General features: G+C 38.1%; 1 protein-coding gene across 12 annotated transcripts in view; it reads left to right on the forward strand.

Annotated features, from left to right (window-relative positions):
* SNTG1 (syntrophin gamma 1) overlaps nt 1-12,726 on the forward strand; it is a 348,105-nt gene extending 335,379 nt beyond the window's left edge. For 7 of the 12 annotated variants that reach the window (XM_075494644.1, XM_075494645.1, XM_075494646.1 and 4 more), the window contains one exon: nt 6,249-12,726. In XM_075494644.1, the coding sequence (XP_075350759.1) occupies nt 6,249-6,407 (159 nt within the window). In that variant the 3' untranslated portion in view covers nt 6,408-12,726. The remainder of the gene's footprint in view (nt 1-6,248) is intronic. The other 5 variants (XM_075494639.1, XM_075494640.1, XM_075494642.1 and 2 more) reach the window with 4 other exon arrangements.
* The last annotated feature ends 11,239 nt before the right edge of the window (nt 12,727-23,965 follow it).

Genomic DNA, 23,965 nt, shown 5'->3' on the forward strand with positions numbered 1-23,965 from the left:
GTATGCTTATTAATATGCTGTCATGTTCCCTGGTTGCTTCTCTTTATTATAAATTTAAACTTTCACATTGATCAATTTGGAAATAAAAATTTCTTACTTGTAATTAATTTTCTTGGTGATTAAAGCATACCAATTAGACCATGATCAAAAAATGTCAGATTATGTTGTCTTTGGAAGGTGCTATGGCGTTTATAGTGAGCACTTCTATCCATTCCAATTTGTTTACATATGAAGTATGTTACTTAGTCTAAGAAATATAGATAAATGTGGCTATAAAATGAATGTGAAGATTCTTGGGTCATATTTTTTCAACTTTAGTTAGTTTAAAATTCTATGGATAGGCCCCTTCAGTATCCTTTAAGCCTTTCATGGATTTAAAGTACTATTCAGCATGAGAAGAGGTGGAACAATGTAGCCTCTATTTTTTGGACTTTACTAGCATTACAGAGTTAGAGGCATAGCTATTTGGGGAACACTTGAGTCATTAGGAAATGTTAATCAGATTTTCAGAAATGCTTGTAATGCCAGGTTTCATGCATACTGTATGCAGGCTTCATTTGGAATCAGATGATGGGAACTTTGTAAAACATCTGTTAAAGGTTGTGATGAATATTCATGGCCACAGCTATCATCACCTGTTAAATGCAGCTCTGTACTTCAGATGGCCTGGAGACCCACTGTTGTAAGGGGAAATACAGCGTAACATTTTCTTTATGTAAAGATAATTTTTTGCCAGTTATATTACATGGGGAATAATCAGAATATAGTGAAATGAGAGCTCACAGCTGAGAACAAAACCAAAAATCTGAGGAGCCATTGCCTCACCATATTACAGCTCTTAACTTCTGCATTCCCAAGCAGTAACGTGGAAGCAGGGCATGGCAGGTAACTTTGATACAGCTTAAGACAGTGACTAGAACTGAGAGCGCTTTTTTCCCCTTCATCATCAACACTAGCACACTCTATGCAGATAGAGCGTTATGGCGTATGCATACCTGATCTGAGACTCCTGCTTTTCTTTCCTCCAAGGACTGTTTTCCTCCATCTCCGAGTTTCAGCTGACAGAATGTGTTAATGTATTTAATGCACTATAATTCAGTTACTCCCTGGAAATGTGAGGTGGTCTGGCCACAGAGTTTTTGTTGTTGTTGTTGTTTTTTAAATAATATTGCTTTCATCATGGTCGACAGCTGGCTGAATATGAGCCGGCAGTGTGCCCAGGTGTTACTATAAAGATATATAGCGTAGTATGAAAGAAGTGTTTCCTCGTAGATTTAAGCAATTCCAGTCTGAAAAATCTGAACAGTAATTACTGTAGGTCACACCAGTGGGTCTATGGCAGGGTGCCTGGATGCAAACACCTACCTTTGAAGGTCTCTAAGGCAAGGTCTAAGTGGTTTCTGAGAAGAAAACCACTTAGGGGCAACATTAATCACCGATATCCCTTAGACATTCCAATCTGTAGGTTATTTCCCAGCTGTCACTCAGCAGGAGATATTGCACAAGTTTGCACAGTCAGACAGAATTTTTCTGACCGAGAGCTACAAAATAGAGCTGTCAGCTTGGCAGAACGTGGAGCCTACGTGTCCCTCCCCTTTGTTCTTACTGAGCTGTTGGGGTAGGGTTGAAAAAACCAAGCACAGAAGGGCAAAGCTTTCTCCTCGTCTATAAGACACAAAGGGATTCACTCAGGCACCTTCCTATGTAGTTACCTATCTATTTACCTTTTTGTTTAGCTATAGTTTAATGTTCCATTAGTGTCTCTCCAGTATCACAGCAGCTACCAGAGGCTAACACAATCTCAGGACTGTAATAAACTCAGAGTGTTGTGCTCTTGTTTTACCTGGCTAAGTATTGGACCACTGCAACAGAAACTGCTTTATATTTTTCTGACAAAAATGAAGAGTATCTTAAATCTATGAGAGATCCTGTTTTGATATATATATGCTCCCAAACATAAGAGTATGTAATATATAAAAATCAGCATCAGCACTGATTTTCTTATTATATGCAATTTCCATTTGAATTTTGTAAGTAAACACACCAATCAGTAATTTCTGTGAACTGAGAGTTTCTGTGCCTTGTAAAACACATGTATAACTCAAAAGCTACACTTCAGCCTGTGCTTTCACCTTTCTCAACTTTCAGGGCTTTTTCACAGCTCAACAGTTTTGTCAGAAAAATTCGGGCGAGGTCACGCGTCTGTGCTGCATCAGATTAGCTTTTGTTCACGGACTAGCTGAACCCCTTAGCTGAGTGTTACAAAACCAAAGTGAATACAAAAATTAGCACATCGAGATGAAGATCCAGTCAATCGTCTTTGCCTATTTGAATAAGGAGAACAGAAGAGGGCAGAAATATGGTATCAGCAACGGAAGAAGTGTAACTTCAAGGATTTAGCATTAATACTTATTAATTAATACTACCTTAATAGTAATCAATGCCAATTAATTTGTACTTGAAATTAGCTTGTATAGAAATGAAATCTAATATAAGACAAATAATCTGAGTTACTGCTGTTGTAATGTGAACAAAATGCTCACTGTCAAGTGTTGCAAGGTGTCTTGATGGATGCTTGCACCATTTTCCAGACTGATGTTTCTGCTCATTTCAAGTATATTCTCCAAAATATAATTTTAAATTAATTCTTGTTCTTAGCCTTGAGGGTTTTTCTGTGAGCATCATAGTGCTCTTCAAATTTAGAAAATCACCTTTAAATGGGTTTTAAGTATACATCCTTAGGATTTTTACAGAGTGATTGCTCAGTTGCAGTGACTGCATTCTGAGTTCAGATTTCTCACCTGTGTAGGTTTGTGTGATTCAATTTTTAGTTTTCCCATGTCTTGCACATGGATTATCTGTTTAATATCTATTTTAGATCAGATTCTATGCTAATATAGAGAGGCCATGTAAACCACATTTGATGAAAGAACAAATATCTTCTCATATCATCAGTTTATATATAGATGAAAGAAAAGATTTTTATAGCCATATCATGAATACTTACAAACTTACAATTGCTTGATTTTGTAGATGTATTGCTTATGTAGTTGTATCATTGATATAATGCAATAAGAGTTGGGGTTTTTCTTCATCTGGGGGCACTCTCTTTCTGTTTTCTCTTTCCATCTCTGTCCTTTCAATACAGACTTTCTTTGTGAAAGGTTACTAGAATTCCCATACATTTCTGATCATGCTCAATCACTGCATCTTTCTCACATACCTTTCTGCCCGCTTACATTGTCCTCAGCAGAAACTGTGAATGTTCAGATTAATAATCAGGAATGTCTGGTATAATGACAGCAATGTAGGGTGGGAGTAGTATGATCAAGAGATAGCTTAGAAAGACAATTTGAAGACCAGAGGGTACACTGATATTCCTAGGAGAGTAGGGTAACAGGTAAGGTGTACAGTCTGGAAATTGGAATAATAGTAAATTGTGTACTTGTACATGGACAAGTAGATGTGGCTTAAGTTTGGATTTCTTTGCTTTTTTGGGATTCAGAGCATTTGCTTTTCCCTACTGGTAGCAACTTTAATGGCTTCACTGCGTATTTCTTCAGGTTTCTTGGGGTTTGCCTGTTTGTTTATTTGAAACTTCATCTGAAGCTGGGTGTGCAATACACAATACCCTGCCTAGATGAACGTGTATTCAGACAAGAGGATGACTGACAACAAAGTATATATGAAAACAACCAGAGGTGGCTAGGTGTGCACAAAAGCTTGTGGGTTCCTCTCCATCTGCTGGCAGTAGTGCAGACCCGTGGGCAGCTAAAAGTGCAAGTTCTCAGCAGAAGCGAGGGAATGTTTTGTCTGTCAGCAGCTCTACATGAAGTCTTATCTGTTCATTAAGCTTTCTTGTGATTAGGCTGATCTGCCAGAAAAGTGTTGTTCCTGATAGATCCCGTTCCCATCAATCAGGCTCCTGTGAATTGAGCTGCAGGCATTAATCAGGCCTGTATGTACTCACCACATACCAGTCAGCCTACAGTGCTTCACATTGCTTTAATTTCCAGTTAAATATGCATGTCTACATTGAAATAGGAATAATGTTTCATGGCAAATAATAATCTAGCATTTGCTGACTTCTTAGTGCTCGTCTCCTGCGTTGCATTATTACTATCAATAATAGTAATCCAGTGGGACCTTCAGAGGCTGTTCTGTTGCCTCACCTATTTTCCTTGAAGGTCCATTGAGCAATGGATCTTCCCAATGTATTCCTGTTGCAGAAACACCTGCAATAACTGTTGGTAATAATTGTACTAATGCACTGTGAAAATTCAGTGTCCAGTAGCCGTAATTATGATAGTAAGAACTTTCAGCTAGTAGGGTTACCTAATTGACTCGAACAATTCTCAAATTGTAATATTTGTTTTAATAGGCTTATCATGTTGAGACACAGGGGGAATGTAGTCTCTACAGATAAGACACGGAATTGATATTACGAATATTTCACCGTTCCACTAAATATTTATTCTCTCATCTTAAGCTTCAGTTTTATTTTTATAGTACCAGAAGGATAAATAATATTATATTACTAAAAAGGAGTTAACTGAAAAGTAACTTAATTTGAATGAGTGATAGTAATTTCTTATTCTGAAATAACTTCCATAATTCCTTGTTTCCTCATCTTTGAATTTCTATTGTTTTCCTATCTGTGATAAATTTTCTTATTTTGAAATTTGAGGAAGGAAAAAAACCTTTGGCATAGTGATAAAATTGCCCTTCTCCCAATGTTTAAAAATGAGAATGTCTCTAAACAGATTTTTTTAAATGGACACAGATGGCAGGTTTGTGAAACTTGGCATGAGGTTTATCTTCTTTATTGAGAATTGGTAGTTAGGGGAGTTTAAAGAAGCTCATGGGATATTATAAATTCATTTCTGAGCATGTCTGAAGGACATCTGCTCAGGTTGTAAGAGAGCTGAACAAAGCTCCACCCATTCAGTACATCACTGGACACTCTGCACATGCAGCTGTCTGCTTTCAGGCAGTTGTTCCCCCTCGCACATGAGGGATTTGTGAACATCTCCATGAATTACGTGAAGCAATATCTTCCAGGAAGTCTCAAGAGGTAGAAAATTGCAGGTTAATGTCATTTTGAGAGATTTAGCAATTTTTGTTGAATTTACAACATTATCAATATTCTCCTATGCAAAAAAGCAAAACCCTCGGCACTACATAGCCTGGAAATACCTGTGCTGGACAGAAAGACAAATAGAATATACCGCAGATATCTATTACTGGCTTCATCTTACAGTGAAGAAATCTGTATAGGCAGTGAATCAAAGTAGAAAGATGGCAATTCTGCACCACCATCCCTACACTTATATGTATTCAAATACCTCAGTATTTGCTTTCAAATACAACAGATATTTATTGATTAAATGCCAACTCCCAAAACACATACTGAAGATAACCTAAAAAAGATTGATCAGATAAAGACAATTAGACAAAAAGGAGCAAATTTATATATGTAAAAAAATGTAGGTTTTATTTATTTTCTCTGTAGTGCTGTCTAAAAGAGTCCCAATTAGTCTAATCACATGCTGAGGAGCTATTAAAAAAAGTAAATTAAAGTAGAAAAAGAAGGACTTTGTCTAATATTTCTAATAAGTTTAAAACATGGAGTCTGTTCCTTTTTTTGGTCCAATAACAGTAACCTTCTCAATGAAAACAGATCCAGAATATCACTGTGTGATAGTAGCACTTTTTGAAAATGTGGGGGTTTGGGAGTTTGGGGTTTTTTTGCTTAAAGAATCAGCGTAGCTAGGATAATAGCTACCAGTGTGAGGTGAGGTGATGAACAAATGTACCATATGTGGAACTCAACGTTATTGATCTTTGTGGGTACATTGGGTATACAGTAGTAGTCCAGAGATGTGTAGACTGTTATGGTGCAGTCATTCAACTTCTATCTAAATTAACCTGCAAAAGTGCCAGATTTGCATTAACCTGCAGCAAAAATATTATATAGTGTCACTTTCCTTCCCCTTTAGCCGGTAGGATCTCATATATCTATGGAGGCACTTAACTCAGACATTTGTCCATCTTAGCCTCCAAACAATTATTTACTGAATGGGGATAGCTCAGTGTCTAAGTCCCTATAATGGAGAATTGTCAGGCACATTAGCAGAATTACATCAAGCTATTAAAATTATTGCTATTTGAATAGCGGTTCATTCCTGGCTATATGTTTGTGAGGTGTTCTTTTTTTTCATGTTTAATCTTTTTGTTTTCACTTCCAGGAGCTGGAGTTTTCCAACCTGTTTGCGGTCCTTCACTGTATCCACTCATTCTTTGCAGCCAAAGTGGCTTGTTTGGACCCTTTGTATGTAAGCAGTCAAGCCACAGCTTCTGCTGCTCCCACAACTTCTGGTACTGGGAAATTAAAGTACACTACTTGACATCTCACATTACAGCACTGCCACTTAACAACAAGACATTACAATGTATAAATATTCATAAGATGTAGACCTTTGGTGAACCATGTATGTGGAAACCAATCCTGGAGGCAAGACATCTTGCAGCATCAGCAGATAAATGGTCACGTGGGATCATAAATTCATCTCTGTTCTGCAAGACATCAGTAAATAATCCTAGTTGAAACTCCAGAATAGGATGGATATGCTTTTAGTATGATCTATTTGTACTTACATAGTGCTTTAAGCAACACTGGAAGCAAAGGAATAAATGACAAAATTAAGCACTTCAGTATTTAATAAAATTTTCAAATTGCTGTAATAATACACAAATAGAATTGTCATTTTCCTGTTTTCAGATGTTTTTTATGACAATATACTAAACTCTGAATATGAACTTAATACCCTATCATTATATTATAAATGACATAAGAGCAAGCAACAAGCATATAGTACGTGGTGACAAGGAGATAAGCATGAAAAGGCATTTGTGTAAGTATCTCCTCAAATAAGAAAGCACTTTAAGCACTGTTGTAAATCCATACGTGTGTCCATACATGGAGTCATGCTACTTTTTCTATTTTGTTCTTTTAGTCTAACAGTAACAACAACAAAGATATAGCCATTACTGGATTGATACATTAAAAAAAAAAAAAGCCACAAAAACCAAAACACCTTTCCATGAGTAAGTCCCTCTTCTTTCTTATCACAAAATAATGTGATATGAATTTATTTTTAATTACAAATTAAGTGCAAGTCATAAAATATCATGTCTGCTATTTACTTTCTCCCTTTTTTTTTGTTAAGAATTAAATTCCGTAAATCTAATAGTCTTTGTTCACAAGACTTAGGTGTTGAATTTGTTTCAGAGACAATCCACCTAATACATTGTTTCTGTGTTTAACCTTGATTTTACATCATAAGTAGAACCTCTGTTCCACTCAGGCTCTCAACAAAATAGACGTTCTACATTATGCTTGAAAAATGAGGCCACCCTTTGAATTCTTAATAATTTCTTTTTTTTATATATTCTTAGTAAAAGACAGGAATAAATTAAATTACCTGTAAAGAATAGATGACAGAATGCATAATGTCTTTGTATGTTAAGAATATTACATCACTCTGGACCACACACTAGGTCCAGAGTATCATTTAATGATGAAATCTGAAGGAGATGTAAATTTGAAATGAATAACTCTATTTAAATATCATATTGCAAAATAATTTAATTTTGTGCTATTACACACGTCAGCGAAGATGGAAAAATGGTGGGAGCATGTGTGGGATATAGCTGAAACAACAGAAAACGTGAGGGATTTTTTTTGCCAGACAGGATAAGAGAACCTAAAAAACTGCAGGAAGAACAGTTAGTGCAGCTACAGTGTGTGCATAACATTTTAAATAGTACTTTGTGGGGTTTCTGTTGAAATGTGAGTGTCTCTGACCGATGTGTCTCTTCTGTTGAAATCAAAACTACTTTTTTTTTTTTTCCACTTGGACTTGTTATAAAAGCACATAGCACGTAAGGGTTATGGACACCATCTGCCTTGTTTAGCAGAAAGACTAATTCTGTCACATCCCTTTCTACATATTAAGATAATTAAAACTTCCAAAGTGAAGCCAGAGGAAAGCTTTTTCAAAATGGGAACAATTCAAAATGCAAGGCAGGGACAAAAGATGAATGAACTGCAAATCAAGTCTCTGTTTTTTTGCTTTGCATTAGAAGTATTTGGATTTATGTGTGTGAGAGTATCCTTGCCTTGAAATGTAGCTGATCTCACTTGATACTAGTTCCAAATAATCTGAAAATATATTTTCTGGAGACTCTTTTATCACTTTCAGATTACTTTCAGTACATGCTTACTTCTTACTAGTACGCCTCCAAGGGTTACACATTTATTTTCCATGCTAAATACAATGGAATGATGTCATAATCCAGCTATTAAATACTTTAAGTGTCATCAAAATCCAACATTTTCATAGTCATCATCATGTGTTCGTTTGTATGAATTGTCCCTAAATAAGGGGGTCACATCCTGGTCTCTGAACGACACATAAAACTACCGTGGCTGTCCATGGGATCTCGAGTTGGTTCCTGAGAGAGTACAAACCCCAGGTATTTTGAATCCAAAGCTACAACAGTCTAAGTGGTTTCACGATGGTGACTCAGGCACTGTCCTTGTCAAGAAAGCATATACTGGAAACACAAATTTTGACAGAGCACTGACAATGCTGAAAACAGAAGCCCGATACCTGTTAATGACAGTTCTCCTCCTCCGTGCTCCTGCATCATCTCCTTCCTTTTAGGGTGTTGCTGTGGCATTCTGCTATCACAGTGTTGGCATGTGCTAACACCTCAGTAAATGGTCTGCTGGTAATAGCAGAATCTAAAACTAATCAGCTGCCAGTAGAATGTTTTTCCTTCAACCGTTCATGTTATGTGCACAGTTGTACCACTGAAACCGAGAGTTGTTTAGGGGATGTTGTTTAATGTGCTTAAATGAACACATGTACCCAAACCAGCAGAAAGTATGTCATTGCAAATTGTTGTAGATTAAGGGATTCCATGATATGAAAGCCCCCCCAAAAAAATTAAAAAAAAAAAAAATGCTCCTTGTGCAGAACTGAGCTAATGACATGAACTTTTGGAACTCCACCGGGGTATCTTAGAGATCTCTGTCAAGTATTCGTAGAACTGCTGTATTCATCGATGAGACTTTTGTAACTGGGCATTAAATATGCAACATGTAAAAGACAAACATTAGCCTGTAAATTGATTTTTTTTTGTTTTTCTAAACCCCTATATTTCAAAGAGCTAAACTGATGGGGCTTAATCAATACTTTTATTTTCAAGAAGATAAAAGTGATGTTGTGAGAATGTAAAATGCCATAGCCTTGACTGCAGGTCAGCGCTGGTTTGTAAATGCAGCAGGGGTTTGTGCACTGACCTCACAGAATATTCAGAGGTGACTCTGTGTCCAGGCTTGCCCTTTTAGAGCAAGTTGGTCAGAAATTCAGTCTTGAACCAAAGAGGGGAAATTTTAAACTCTGTGTTATAACTAATCCTGAAATAGTGAAATATAATTTACAAACGTATTAAATGGCTATATTTTTCATTTAAATACCTACAGGAGATTCCCATTTAAAGCATAGTGAACTTCATACACATACGTCAAAACCCAGGCTTTATGTTGCAGCCTTTCACGTCACAAGTAACATATAATGAATACAAGTATTTTGTAAGTCAACACAGCCCAGTGACAATGAAAAAACACAATTATAATGAGCTATCAGCTTTTGCTAAAAATCTGTTTGCAAGTGAAAGCAAATATTTTAACAGAAAAGAGCAAATCAACCAACCCATAGCATAAAATGTAATTTGTTCTCTTTATGTCATGATATTCTTAAATAAGTTTAATAAAAAAAATTCTTTATAGTACTGTGCCTATTGAAGTGGTGTTATATAGTATACCAAAAATATGTACTCTTAAGTATACCTAAATATATTTGGTTTGATTTACTTTGCTTTATGATGGAAATTTTAGATGATCTGACCTTCACAGAACTAACCATATGCTAGGATATAGTGCTAGCATAATTTTATTATGAAAGTGTTACTGATGTGAATACATGTTATTCCGGATTTCATCAGTGAATGAATACATTTCATTTCCTACATCTGTTTAAAAATACGGTTCCAGATTTTCAAAAGAGCTTTGCACTCCAGCAGCATGAAGGCACCTTTGAAATAAAAATCAGGATATTTTTAAATGTTGGCCATTTTATTTTGTTAATTAAGTGCAGCAAGAAGTTTGTGGAGACAAACTAGTTGTAAGTGGGTTATTTTTTACAACCAGTAATTTGAAGTTTTTTCTATTCAAACTAGAATTCATAAGAATGGAAACCAATAATATACAGTATCAATATGCTTTGAGATGAGAATCATGAAAAATATTATTTTCCAAATTAGTCCTTGATTCCACAAAAATATATTTATTTACTTTGTACACGTAGACTTTATCAGAACACCTCAAAGTGGACAGTTAAACATGAGTAGGTAGTTGTCAATACTGTAGCCTATTACTTTAAATGTGATTTGGTTTATTCAATGCCTTAAGATGTTTCTTACATCAAACAAAATATTAAAAAAGCTGAAGATCTTGTGAATGTACAGTTGCTGCCCTTAGAAATTCAGCAGCTTTGCTACATATTGTCTAAGTACCCTTGAGTATTCCCTGTGCCAAAAAGAAAGACCAGTTTTCATGGCAATTCCAAGGAACCTTTTGGGAAATGTAATTTTATTAATATTAAACACTAATCTTTGTATTACACTTTCCATTTCCTTACAGGGTCTGGTCTCTGAAAAAGTGTAGTGTCTGAAAAAATGTTTAAGCTGATTTTAAAATGTTCAACCTCGGGCAATTATGAGTCCGTACTTTGGACTCGCAGCTCTGATCAGTTCTGCATGATGGGAAACAGGAGAGATTCACTCAAGCTCCCAAAATTTAAGTACCTCTCTTAGATGCCTAAGGTAGGACTTGAGGCTCTCAAAAGGGAAATCCAAGGCAGGAACGTAGCTTAGGATCTCTGAAAGTGCGTGCATGTGTGTGTCTCTCTAAGGAGCCAGAGTGGCTTCTACGTTAGTGTTTTCATTTTATCAGGAATGTGCTTTTGAAGCCAGGCTCCTGCCTCCTGCCACTCACTGTTCTATTCTGCATATCGCAGAGATGTCTTTAAGCACATGAAGGGGGTTTTTAGAATGAAACTAAACGAGCACCACACCTATCTGAGTTCCAGGTCCTGATGGGCTTTCAGACCGTGCAGCCAACTGAAATGAGTCCAGAGGAAAAAACCCTCTGAGAAGCTAACAGCGAGGCTGCCAGCTCCTGGTGCCAGCCATTTCTGTCTCTGCAGTGGCTGCTGCTCATGCACCGTGGGTGCTTGAAGGACCCCAGAAAGCTGAGCTTCACAGTGCAGCCCACCAGAGCCTAGTGCCTGAAGGGGGATGCTGCGCTGCGGCAAGGGGCAGAATGAAGCTGAAGAAGTCTGACGGGTGCCCAGAGCAGGTTATTCTGCATCACCTTTTTCCCTCGCCGCGCTGGGACAGTATTAACTGCAAGCCATGCGGGTCAGCCCTCTCCCTGCTGCGTCTGTCTCCCCATCTATGGTAAATACACACCTGAATATTTGCTCTCTGAGGTCCCCAAGCACCCTTCCTGTCCCCTCACCCCCTTTGCTCAGACAGACAGCAAAACTACTCTCAGCTACGTAACAGAGCCTCTAAACCTCCTACACAGTCAGGGGACAGTATTAAGCATTATGGCAAGGGCATCTGTGTCCCAGTAAGAGTGCTTGAGTCTATGATTAACGTTCAGGTTAAAGCAGATAAAGTCATCTCTGAGCTTAAGTGCTTTCCTGACTTGGAGGGTTCTTAAGCGCAATTTTAGTATTTTCCTGGAATAAGGTCTGTAATGTCAACATATTTCTCCTTGCTTGGCTCCGTTTTCAGGAAGTTTAGCAGAGATAGTAGTTCATATTCTGTTGGAATCAGAGAGAAAAGCATAGGAATACTGGAATAAAAAGAAATTTCTGTTTGGATTCTGTATATTATTACAGTACATTACATAATCCATTAAAATACATTGAACAATGTGAAACTAAATGCTTTCATTTATATAACCTAGTTAGTTTTCACTATGGTGTACATGCCTTCCACTTTCAACAACTTTCTCCACAAGAATCCCAACTATATATTATAGAAATTAATTTATTATTAAGTATATACTAATATATGATGCATAGTGTGTGTGTGTGTGTATGTGTGTGTGTATGTATATATATTAGTATATACTAATGGAAAATATTCAGTATATATTAATGAAAGTTACATATTAGGCACAACTATAAAACAGAAGCATAAATCCATGAAGCTTTACATTTAAAAACTTAATCTTATAATACTATAAAGAAAAATATGTATATTAGTTGAAGAAATGGCTATTTTTGCAGGATATGCACAATCTGGATATACAATAATAAATTGATAATCATTAAGCGATTTACTATTTCATACCTCCAGGAACTTTCATTTTTTAATTATTCTTATCCCTTTAGCATATTTACGATATATGTCATAAGTTTTAATTTGTTATGGATAAAAATGACTGAAAAAATGTAATAGAAAGTGCTATATATTTTATAAATATTAAAAAATTAAGAAAAACTATTCAAATTATTTATTTAATTTTTAGTTTGGGTTTTGTGGTTGTTTGTAATATGTATTTGTGACAAACATAAGTCACCTAGTTGTTTAAGCTCATTAATGTACCACTAATAAAATGCTATCTTCTGTTTTGTTTCTGTTATGTTTTGTTTTGTTTCTTTTTGTAATGCAACATAACAGAAAAAAAAAAAGAAAATAAATACTTTTTTAACTAATCTTTTGCATTCGGTCATACAGTGTATGAGTTTTATATTGTCGAAAGCCAAGTCTGAGAGGTCAAGAAAATACTTGAAGAACCTGGGATGGTAAAGTTATTTCCCAACACCATGGTCAACTGTTTATTTAATAGAAATAATGACGATTCCTTACTTGTAAGATCATTTCCACAAGGCATGTCACCCACTTAAAGTCTGACTAGGATTTTGGGAATATCCACCCCCACCCTGGCTATGAAGCTCGCCTACAACCAGATTATTTTACCACACAACCACCAGATTATTTTACCATTGATATTTAATTGCTTAGTGTTAGTTGGAATGAACTTGGGCCTGATCCTGCAGTGCTTGAAGGTATTTTTTGGTACATCTTTGCAATCAAACAACTTTCAAATAGTGCTGCAACTACTAGAACAAAACCAACTTTGATGAATTCAATTTTGTTTGTCTTTTTCCCTGACTGAGGGAAGAGTTGTTGGAAGAAGGGGAGCCCCTGCTTTTATTTAGGTACCTTTGTACCTTTTCAACAATTTAGGGTGAGACTCTGCAGTGCACAACTTGCAGGCACATTTTTGGTGCCTTTCTTGTGCTCCCAGTATGGAGAAGCCATGTAAGATCCCTGTGACAGTGCTGCTGTCACCTTTCTCTGCTGCCACCCCCTCCACAAGCAGTCACCAGGGCTTTCTTGGACCTCAGGCTGGGGTTGCCTTCCTCAGTTCTGTACCCAAGGAAATCTCCCTTGCTGGCCCCAGCCCTTTCAGCATCTTGAAGAGAAAGAAAAAAATACGGAGTTTGTTGTAATTATAAGTGTGATAAACACTTTGTGCTGAAAAAATCCTCAGTCCTCATTCCCAGATGTGATTCAGCTGATGTGGGTTAGCAAACATACCTCTGTTACATCACTTCAGTTAAGTTTCATATGTCTCAAGTTTGTTTTTATACCACATTTAAGTGAAAGGCCAGAAAAAAAATGAGAGGAGAGAGCTCTTTAAAAAAAGAGGTGAAGAAAAACATAGAATATTACAAAGTTAGGAAAATCTTGGAAGTAGGTATGTGCCAAATGTACAGAAATCCTGTCACAGCTACCATTTCCATTTGCCCTTTAAACAGGAACTACATTTTATATTGGGAGCATGAACTCACATAGAACTGAAAGGTTTGTTTATTCTGGAAATACCTATTTTCTTTTGAATTATCATTTTTAATCTAGCATCTTTTACATTTTCCCCACAGATTTTGACCTCAAATGAAAATTCTTGTAATTGAAGTTTCTTAAGATACAGTCCTTGAATGAGTTTCTTTAAATTCCTAGTACATACGTTCCACAGCTAACATACTTGTCCTCCAAGCCCTACAACAATTTATTCTTGCAACATTTAAAATGAATTGTGATCTATTTACCTGTGCATTTGATCAGTAAAAGTTAGCACATCTTATCAATGATTAAGTTGTATAGTTCCCTAGTTTCTTTTTCAGTATTTTGACACTAGCTATTCTTACATTTGCTTATGAAGTAGCAGCATTTTTTTTTTAAGTATTCTTCAAACACAATTTCCTTTACAAATAGAAAACAATGTTCCTTAATTTCCTTATCAGAAAAAAATATTTTATTCTCTGTAGTGCTATAGTTAATATTGTTATGCAATTTTTCCAGAAAAGTGAAGAGAGGGCTTTACCATACAGTGAGTATTGGGGATTGTTGGCTATATGCTTTATGTACTTTATGTGCACACTCTTCTCCCAGCTCTGAGCAGAATTTCTTCCCAGCCCTTTCTTTCTTTGCCAAGTATGGCACAGGTGCTTGCCACCAGAGCTGGAACCAGACTCCTTAGCACTGTGGACACAATTTTATTAGTCAAAAAATGCTGAGGTAGGAAGGTTTAGTCTGGTCACAGGAAGAGAAAGGACTAGACCTTCTGCTGGTGGGAGTTGTTACTGCTACTGGGAGGAACAGCCAGCCCCTTCCTCTGCTGGCCTGACTTTTCAGGATCCCAACACGTGCAAAGTCGGGTGTTGTGTATGGCACTTTTACCACCCTGACCCTCCAAAGGTATTCCTTTAGGTAGATCTGTTATTAAGTTCAGCAAGTAGCATAAAATATAAGGAAAATCTTAAATGGCTGAGCACAGGGGAATCTGGTCTGTATTCTCCCTTCAAACAAATTATAGCACATTTATAAAAATGTTACCAGCATATTAGTGACAGTTGCTTTCTTTTGCTTATTTTAACCACTGAGTGAATGCATTTATGGCAGTAGAATAACTGCAGTATTAGGCAATTTCTATCTTAGTCACTGATATAGGGGATAATCACCTCATCTTCTCTAGGGAAATTTCAGTGTTTTCAGGGGACTGTCTAAGCATGGGGCACACACTCGACACAGATGAGCCTATGCAGCTTCTGTTCCCAAAGTGGAGGCTCCCCAGCGTGCCACCACGGAACCTTCCTTAGCGGCTCAGTGCTCGTCCAAGGAGGTCTGCGCCATGGTCCTCCTGTCCTTGTACAGATACATTCTGGCAATCAACCAAGATACAACTACAAAAGTGATAGGTGTAGGTCAGGTCCTACTGCCAAGTGGACTCAGGATGGGAAATTAAGGAGGCTACACTAAGAGCCCAGTTTCATGAAGCACTGAATACGCTGTTGTGAGGATGAAAATTTTGAGTACCTCTGATGTAGGAAAGAGCTTAGTGTGGTGAGAATGAGGAAAAGGGAGTATGTTTCATTATCCTTCAATAACATACTGTGAATCAAAAGATAAATTTAGCTCTTTACTAGAAGAAGGATGAGAAAAAAAATCTGATTTCAGAGAGAGCTGATGAACTTCAAAGCATTTACACTTGTGTCACTGGTATGGTGAAAAGGAAACATTGATTGGCCCAAGTTATGATAACAGTTATGTATCACCAGTCTGGAGATGATTTAAAACTCAAGAGGCCATAAACAGAGATTTATTCTTTTTCCTAAAGGACACAGCATAGAAACAAAAGCATCTGAAAGAGCGTGTGTGGCAGCACTGCCCCTCCATAATCCCTGATTTGGCCTTGCAGAGTCGTGAGCATAGAAGATAATAGTGTTTTACCTGCCTTCTATTTTTCTGGACTACCTAAGGTGCAACCTGAATCTTTTTCAGACTTTTTTGTGGAGGATGGGTGGAGGACTAGAAAGATTTTTACTAGATGCTGAGACTGTCATGTGAAGATATCTCTAGAAACTGGAGTTTTAAAAAAGGCAAAAAAAGCTCCATCAAGTACCATGAGCTTCAGTGAAAACACAAGAGATGAACTTCTTATGTGGCCAGATCCAAACTCTCACCTTTCTCTTTTGAACAGATACAAAATCCTTTCAGCTAGATGTCTTTTTTTTTTTTTTCTTTTTCCTATTTTACTTCAAGAGGCTAGTGAGGGAAAAAAGGGTCTCAGAAAGGTCAAACCCCTTCACTGAAGCAAGGAAGAGAGATAGTGAGGTGGTTGGCTGTAGTCTTTGCACCGCAATACCACCGAGTACAGCAAAGGCTCAGATTGGGGCAACATACAAACAATTTATGTTCTGTTCACACCAGAAGACAAATATTTGCAAGAAGTGTGAAGTTAAGGCCTTCCATCATTTCACAAGAAACAGGAGGTCAGACTATGGTTAACAGGGAAACTCAAAGGCGAGGTGAACTCATGTCTGGGTAGTTCATGTGGCTGGGAGCAGATTCACAGAAGTATGCATGGGGCTCTTCCCTGATAGGGAGATCAAGAGCCCCAGTGCTGGTGTAGTGTAAAAGAGATCTGAGCTGTCTGAGGGGATTAGGGGAACCTGGTGACCTACTGTGAAGGACCAAGGGTCTTGTGAGATCGTAGGAAAATGTTCAGAGGAATATAAATTTAGGAAGAACAGCCTGAGTCACTGAATCTTATCCAGCTTCCCCAGGCAGTCACGTCATATAAACCCTCTCACAAATGTTTAAACTTCATCTTAAAAGTAATTAGGCTTTTTGGCCCTCTTCCTCTTGGAAAGCCTTCTGGTATCTCACTGCTCTGATGGTTTGAAACTGTCTTCTAATTCCCAGCCTAAACCTAGTTGTAACTAGTTTATATCTATTTGATTTTGTGCCAGCATTATCCCCTAATTTAAATAGTTCTTTTCCAGCCCTGGTGTCAGTCCCCCCTTTCCCCTCCTCTTCTCAATATATTTATAGCAAGCAATCATATGCCCTGACAGCTTTCATTTTGCCTGAATGCACAAGCCAAGCTCATACAGAAGACGTCTATGCAGTGCAGTGAAATTTGGTGCAGAGGTTCCTGAGCTATTGCTGACTCCAGCTGATATGTCTACCTGTTGTGCTGCCGCAATACCAGCTCAGGGCCAGAAGCAGTTCATCCACTTGAATGCAGTTTAGGATAATAAATACAGCCCATCAGCACCACACCGTGATATACTGCTTCCAGAGCAGATAAAATCCATGGCAGCTCAGGGCTCTCTGCACTGCTCTTCATTGCTCATTGCTAATCAGGTTCCCTGGCTTGTTTCCATACCGTCCTAATGGGATGCAGTCTTACTCTAAATCTGTTCCAATTTGACTTTTTTCCCTGACTGTGACTACTTCTGCACCTTAAACCACACTCCAGATACAATCTCCCTTATATCCTGCCCTATGGCCATAATATTTGCAAAGACTGTGACCGGTTGCATGAGTAATTTCCATGGCTGCATCACACTGGTGACTCACAGGCATCTTGTGAAAAGCTAGTATATCATGGACCTACTTGTTCTTCCAATTGTGTGATCAGCTCTCAGCTCATCAGTAATGAGGATGGGGTATAGGAACAGGTCAGTTTATCACCCAGAAGACAAACTAGGAGTCTTTCTCTTTTTTCCCCCTACATTATGGTGAAGGGGAGGCAGAGAGAAATGAGCCATCGTTTTAAGAGTTAGCTTTCAGTGAGACAGCTCCAAGGGGTGTCAGGGTAAAGATGCAGATTTGGATGCAAATCTTTTTTTCTGAGAGGCAGGTTAGAGGATTTATATGCCAGTCCTCCCCTTTCTACATCTTTCGGCTTCCAGCCATGACTGAATAGAAGAAAATAAAAAGCCCTGGAAAAGGCAAAGGAGAAAGAATGAAAGGCTCATAAGAAACCTTTTCTTTATGGTCTTCCAGAAGTAAAACATCTACAGCATTTATCAAGTTTTGTTCCATCTTTGCAATCAGACAGTTTATTTCTGAGTGATTAATCTTTCTTTTTTTTAACCCCTGCAGTTGGATTATATTGAGGCAGCCTTGGTTGGGACAGAACTCCCATGACAAAATCAGCACTATATTCTGTATACTTCTTTTTGTTTTGGCCAGAGAAATCACATTTTTCAAAGCCCATTCTCACTTTAGGTGAGCAGAGGTTTTGGAACACAAATAACACAATAAAGAATTTTAAAATTTTCAATGGGTGGGGTATTCTTTTTTTTTGTTCAGTTTTGTTTTCTTTTTAAATATGAGCAGGTGAAGCTCAATGAATCAATGACATTACTTTCTTTTTACCTGTGCATAAATGAACTTCTGTGAGTCCATTTGTTTTGAGTGCTGTGTGATCAGTCTTAAGGACTTTTAAAAACAGAAGTGCAAATTAATACAAAATCAACACAAAACTGATTTGCAAGTATTAACCTCAGCTGGGAGTCTGGGGAATTATCTGAATTTATTAATAGCTTGTACAAAACAGCATTTGTTTTAATGAACAGGAACATTAAATTTTAAATTTATATATATATTCAGTGTTAGCTTTAAAGTATGAGTTATGCATTTTTTCTATAGAAAGAAAAATAACTTCTGGTATGTAGTATGTCAGACTGCCTCATAGTAAATACATAAATTTGGCTAAACTTAAATCAAACGCAGTATGGTGGCTGTACTGTAAAATGATAGATGGCTGTTTAAAGCAGTGTTGCACCCCTGCCAATTGGCCACTGAGAGGTATTGCAGCTGAGCCCATGAGCAGACTCATGAGAAGTCTATAGAGTCCATCGGTACAAGCTAGTACCATCACCTTCTCAGAGTAATGCTGTCCTGTTCCTGTGTCCTTCACAAAAAGGCCTGTGTCAGTCTGATCCTTTGTAATCTCAGTGAGGGAGAGTTCTGGTCTTCCCTTCCATTATTTTATGGGAAAAAACACTGGCCTCACAAAACTGAGCAATGAGAGACAATCGTAGTGTCATAGGCTAGTTCAAGAGGGCATCTGCTCCAAACTCCCATGCCCCCAGATGAGAGGATCTTAGAGCATTATGTCCAATTTTTTTTTAATCCTAAAGTTATTTTTATAATTCTCCAGCTCTATGTTAGATAGGACCTACCCTTGGTTTTAGGAACATTAGCAATCTTCAGTCCATTCCTGCATAAGAGGGGCAGAAAAGAGAGTCTTTTTATATACTCTTTGCTGTTAAATACTGAACTTGAATAATATGGTTACTATCTCTATAACGTGAATAAGATATGCTATGTTTTATTATATACTAATATTTTAATTAGAATATTTTCGTTTATTATATCGCTATCATGATTCTCATACATTTTGCCCTCATATATCTGTCCACTCCCATTTCTAAAAAAACAGTTTTTATGGGAATGTCTCATTACAGGAACTGCCTTCCCAAAGTTTAGGTGCTGCTTTCATTCCTGTCCTTCCTCGTTTAGTTATAATAGCTTCTGGATTTTTAGTATTTCCATTCTCTTTTATGAAAAGGTGTTTCATTCAGCTTACATTGGTTTAGTTACACACTGTTATATTCTGAATAGTGTTTGAAAAGGGGGGAGAGCCAGGGTGCGTTTTATTAAGAACAGCTAAAATGATTGCTGCTTTCTGTGAAATTATAAATCACATTTCTTTATGTTTTTACTTTAATAAAATAAAAAAGAAGATTGTAAATGGGACTGTATTTTCTTTTATGAGCTCTGATCATTTTTGTATATGTTAAGATAATAAATGTGGGTTTTTTTCCTCAGAGCCACAGCTGTATTTATTTATTTATTTATTTGGAATCAATCTTGTAAAGTATTGACCTTTATGCGCACTTTACTGAGGCTGAAGTATTCTGAGACCATGTGTGACAACCTGGGAATAAATGAAGCCACAAAATTATTGTTATTCAGCTTATATACTGCTTACTTTGTTTCAGTTATTAAATTTTCTGTGAACATGTGATCAGAAAAATGTATCTCTGATGTAAAAGAAGATTTGAGATTAACTATTCCAAAAGCTGTGTGCTTTCATGTGTTTTGATGAATTCCAGTACTGCAATGGCCAGATGAAGCTCTCAAGTTCCGTAAAAAAAAAAAATCATAGAATCATAGAATGCTTTGGATTGGAAGGGACCTTTACAGCTCACCTAGTCCAGCCCCCCTGCAAGAGCAGGGACATCTTCAACTAGATCAGGTTGCTCAGAGCCCCATCCAACCTGACCTTGAATGTTTCCAGGGATGGGGCCTCCAGTACCTCTCTGGGCAACCTGTTCCGGTGCCTCACCACCCTCATTGTAAAAAATTTCTTTCTTAAATCCAGTCTAAATCTTCCCTCCCTTAGTTTAAAACCATTGCTCCTTGTCCTGTCACAACAGGCCTTGCTAAAAAGCCTGTCCCCGTCTTTCCTTATAGGCCCCCTTTAAGTACTGGAAGGCTGTTTTAGGGTCTCCCCAGAGCCTTGCCTTCTCCAGGCTGAACAACCCCAACTCTCTCAGCCTGTCCTCGTAGGAGAGGTGCTCCAGCCCTTGTATCATTTTCATGCCTCCTCTGGACCCGCTCCAACAGTTCAATGTCCTTCTTGTGCTGAGGGCTCCAGAGCTGGACACAGTACTGCAGGTGGGCTCTCACCAGAGCAGAGTAGAGGGGCAGAATCATCTCCCTCGACCTGCTGGCCATGCTTCTTTTGATGCAACCTAGGTTATGGTTGGCCTTCTGGGCTGCAAGCGCACATTGTTGGCCCATGTCCAGCTTTTCATCCATCAGTACCCCCAAGTCCTTTTCCGCAGGGCTACTCTCAATCACATCATCCCCCAGCCTGTGCTGAAACCGAGGATTGCCCCGACCCATGTGTAGGACCCTGCACTTGGCCTTGTTGAACCTCATGAGGTTCACACAGGCCCACTTCTCCAGCTTGTCCAGGTCCCTCTGGATGACATCCTGTCCTTCTGGCGTGTTGACTGCACCACTCAGCTTGGTGTCATCTGCAAACTTGCTGAGGGTGCACTCAATCTCACTGTCAATGTCATTGATGAAAATGTTGAACAGCACTGATCCCAGTACGGACCCCTGAGGTACACCACTTGTCACTGATCTCCATCTGGACATTGAGCTGTTGACCACTACCCTCTGGATGTGACCATCCAACCAATTCCTCATCCACTGAACAGTGGATGCTGTTCAGTGCTACATCAAAATGCTACAAATCTCATGCTTTCAGAATCTCTTCAAGCAATGTCTCTGGTTTTTATTGTGCTCTCTCATATAGTCCCTGGGCCCTGGCAGCTAAGTTATGTTATTTTCATTAAACCATTTCCTACAGCTGTTTATGCTGATGACACCATTTGCTAGGGTTTTTTCAGCAATATGATTACCTGGAGCGTGAACTTCTCTTGGCAGTTTTCTGATTTTTTTTTTCCCTAACATGTTGCTCTTTTCCATAGATTCCTTATTAATGGATTGAAATTTCTTACCCAGGGATCCCAGGACAGATACCCATTTCCACTGGAAAGAGACAGCTTTAAAAAAAATGTATCTATAGTTAATATGTTGGTGATGTGTCATAAGCTTATACTCTAAAATCCGCTACTTAATCCTATTCACATGTTTAGAGTTAATCTGTCAAGTACCTTTGAGACAACAGAAAAAACTTTCCAGACTTATTTCAGATAAAGGCCTCTAGTCTTTTCATGAAGAAAATCACTCAAGAAGCAAGAGACTAAAGTATTCCTTTTCTTTAGATTTGTTAAACCCAGTGGCAAAAGCCATTGTGTACAAAAGATGGTTCACTTTAAAATACTAAAAAACCTGTTTTCCCTTTTCTTTCTTTTTTCAGTTCCTTGAAGGTCACAACTAAAAATAAACTTTTTGCTAACAGATTTCCCTACGTATCAATAAATTATTATTTTGAGACCCTAACTGTATGGTATCTATTGACAACTATTGACTTTTTTGTTACGTTATGTTAATGAACATTTGTATGAATTTAATCCACTGTCTCCTTGGATGTCATCAGGGAGTGGTGGGATCTGGTAGGGTGCTTTGTGCAAGGTCTCTCTGAAGTTCCTTATTTCTATACTTTTTACTTTCACCCTCTTTCTTTTCTCCATTTGTTGTTCCTTGTGACTGTTGGCTTTTTGCTGATTTCTTTTCCCTTAGCCTTTACCCCTTCTCAAGGAGGGCTTTGAGATTTTTATCAGTCAGACACCTGGTCCTAAGGGAAAATCTGTAAGGACGGGAAATAAGAGATGATATTTAGAGATACTTCATGCTTCTGCACCATCTAGAAATGCTGTATTGGTGATGATGGAAGACACATTCATACCTTGCCTGTTGAGTACTCTTTTTAGACCTGTTGTCCATGAAGTTAACCTAATCCCTTTTAAATTTGCCAATATTGTCTTCTCCCACAAACTCTTGTGGCATTAAATTCCAGAAGCTCATTATATGAAGAATTACCTTTTTTTGTGTGTTTTAAACCAACCTAATATTAGTTTGATCAAAAGCCTGTGTTTCAGCCCGGTTGGATTTGGTGCTGAAATGACCTTGTCCATCACCTTCATGATTTTGTAAACCTCAGCCATATTCCCCACCCATCCTCCTCCTTTCCAAATTGAAGAGTCACAGCCTCTTCAGTCTCTCGTCAGACAGAAGCTGCTCTATCCCCCTCATTGTTTTAGGCGTTCTTCTCTGTATCTTATCTAACTTGATTATATCATTCCTGAGGTGTAGAGGCCAGAACTATATACAATGTTATGGTCTGGGACAGCAGGAGCTCATTTAATAGCAAAGTAAGACCCTCTGTTTTCCTCTCAGTATCCATCCTGACCATACTCCATTATGGTACCTTTTGTTTCTGCTGCTGCAGGTGGAACCAATTATCTAGCAAACTTTCAATCTTGACTCTTTCTTAAGTTCCATTTCCAAATTCAGCCTCATGGAGCCACAATTGACTATTTTCCCTTGGATAAATTACTTCATCTATTTATGTCCACTGAAGCTCAACTACTACCTTTGAGTCCAAGCACTTATTTGATGAGTCCCTTTTCAGTACTTTGTCGCTAGTATGGCATTTCACTACTTGCAAGAGGTTAATATGATCTATAAACTTGTAGATGCACTGCATAACCCCTTCTCCACATCCTGAAAAGTTGAATAAGACCAGTCACTGGAGAAATCCACTGCTGACCCTTCTCCAGGCGGGAAAATAATTATTAAGTTCTAGCCTTTACTTCCTATCTTTAAAACATCCTTTCCTCCAACCTGGTGACAGCTCGGTTTCTTTAATAGACTTGGGTGTGGAACACCATCAAACATCATCTTTTTAAAAATCCAGTTATACAGTTTCCATGGTCTCTCCTTTATCCATGGGCTAAGTGACACTCTCATAGAAGTCCAGCAGGTCAGTGAGGCAGCATTTCCCTTCTCAGAAAATTTTGACTCTTCCTCAGCATACTGTTTTGTGCATATACTCAGTAATGTCATTCTTTAATATAGACTCATCTGCCTTAGCAGTGAGTGAGATTCAGTGGTCTGCAGATCCCAGGATCCCCTCCAGAGCACTTTTTTGTAGATGTGAACATGGGAAACTAGAGACGAGCTAAGTGCTGGTATTCATCTCAGAGGCAGTTTGTAATGGTATCCATCTTTGCGATAGTCCTTCAGTTTTTACAGCTGAGTTCCTTGGGTGATTGCCATCTTATCCTGGTGACATATCCTTGGTTTCACACCTGCATATTTCTCTCAAAGTGCCATCGTTCCTGCAACCTATCTGCTACCACCACCACATTAGGTGTGGGAATCTCCCCCAAATCCCCAGACAGACTCAAAGAGTTTGTTGAGCTTCTCTCTTACCCCTGAAAGTAATTTTTATGTCCTTGTCCCTAACAGTTTG

This window comes from Mycteria americana, chromosome 2 (genome assembly GCF_035582795.1).
Source record: "Mycteria americana isolate JAX WOST 10 ecotype Jacksonville Zoo and Gardens chromosome 2, USCA_MyAme_1.0, whole genome shotgun sequence".
Classification (NCBI taxonomy): Eukaryota; Metazoa; Chordata; class Aves; order Ciconiiformes; family Ciconiidae; genus Mycteria; species Mycteria americana.